The sequence below is a fragment of the Microtus ochrogaster genome, unplaced genomic scaffold, assembly GCF_000317375.1.
Source record: "Microtus ochrogaster isolate Prairie Vole_2 unplaced genomic scaffold, MicOch1.0 UNK1, whole genome shotgun sequence".
Lineage (NCBI taxonomy): Eukaryota > Metazoa > Chordata > Mammalia > Rodentia > Cricetidae > Microtus > Microtus ochrogaster.
The window spans coordinates 34,660,357-34,661,659 of record NW_004949099.1 but is presented as its reverse complement, the minus strand read 5'-3'; the positions used below and the strand labels follow the sequence as shown (position 1 = coordinate 34,661,659).

Sequence of the window (1,303 nt, the reverse complement as noted above, 5' to 3'; positions counted from 1 at the left end):
GTGAGTTCGAGACCAACCTGGTCTACAAGAGCTAGTTCCAGGACAGGCTCCAAAGCCACAGAGAAACCCTGTCTCGAAAAACCAAAAAAAATAAAAAAATAAAAAATAAATAAACAGCTGGACGGTGGTGGCGCACGCCTATAATCCCAGTACTTAGGAGGCAGAGGCAGGCAGATCTCTGTGAGTTCAAGGCCAGCATGGACTACAAAGCAAGTTCCAGGACAGTGAAGGCTATTATACAAAGAAACCCTGTCTCAGAAAACAAACAAACAAACAAAAAACCAGTAACAAAACAAAAAGATTACTTAAAATCCTTAATTTCATTAAATCACAAACCTTTGCTCAATTTCTTCATGGGAGGACCTGGCACAAATTAAGCATGTACTCACTACCACTGAGCTATATTTCAGCTCCTGTTAAACTTCTAAGCCAAGTATTGGCCTTACCTTGCTTAAAGCATACAAATCCAGGATTTTTCTCTCCACCACGGGGATCTTCAATGTAGATCCTTGAAGTTCCCAAAACTTTGCCAGTTGATCCAGGAAGTCCAATCTCACTCTAGTCATTGCCTAAAATTATTAAAATACAGAAATCAAAAACACAGGGCTGGAGATAAAGCATGATGGTAGACTATTTTGTCCAGCAACCTCAAGGCCCTAGGTTCAATTCCCAGTACTGGGTAGAAGACAGAAAGAAAGCAAGGCCTGCAAGGAGGCTTAGCAGGTGAAAATACTTGTCACCAAAGCCTGAGGACCTGAGTTCAACACTTAGACCCCACAATAGAAGGAGAGTAAATCTGAGTGTTGAACTTCGGTTGCTTGACTGAGTTGTTAGGCTGTCTGAAAAGATTTGGTAAACTGAATTGCAAGCTTCGACACAGAAAACAGCCAACACAAGTGGAGTTTCTACTATGAAAACACAATGATAACTGAATGATACAGTATATCAAGTTGACACTTCAAATCCTCACTGAATATCAAAAGGCCTGAAACCTTTTGTTTTCTTTGCCTCCAATTCAGAGAAAAGTATTAGTCCCTAAATTACTCCTACCTCAGGCCCACCTTCTTCCCCATCATCCTGTATGTAGTGGCTGTCTCTCTTACTTTAAGCTATCCATTATTTTTAAGATTTTTTTATGTTATGTGCATTGGTATTTTGCCTACATATGTGATGGAGGAAGGTCATTGGTTAATTAAATAAAGAAGCTGCTTAGCCGGGCAGTGGTGGCGCACGCCTTTAATCCCAGCACTTGGGAGGCAGAGGCAGGCGGATCTCTGTGAGTTCGAGACCAGCCTGGTCTACA

General features: G+C 41.5%; 1 protein-coding gene across 2 annotated transcripts in view; it reads right to left on the bottom strand.

The window, feature by feature from the left end:
* The window catches only part of Kdm5a (lysine demethylase 5A), a 90,858-nt gene that overhangs the window by 84,657 nt on the left and 4,898 nt on the right, over positions 1 to 1,303 (bottom strand). For both annotated transcript variants that reach the window (XR_003378477.1, XM_005365139.2), the window contains exon 3: positions 447 to 569. Coding sequence is in view for 1 of the 2 variants with exons in the window: in XM_005365139.2 (XP_005365196.1) it covers positions 447 to 569 (123 nt within the window). In the remaining variant the exon portion in view is untranslated. The remainder of the gene's footprint in view (positions 1 to 446; positions 570 to 1,303) is intronic.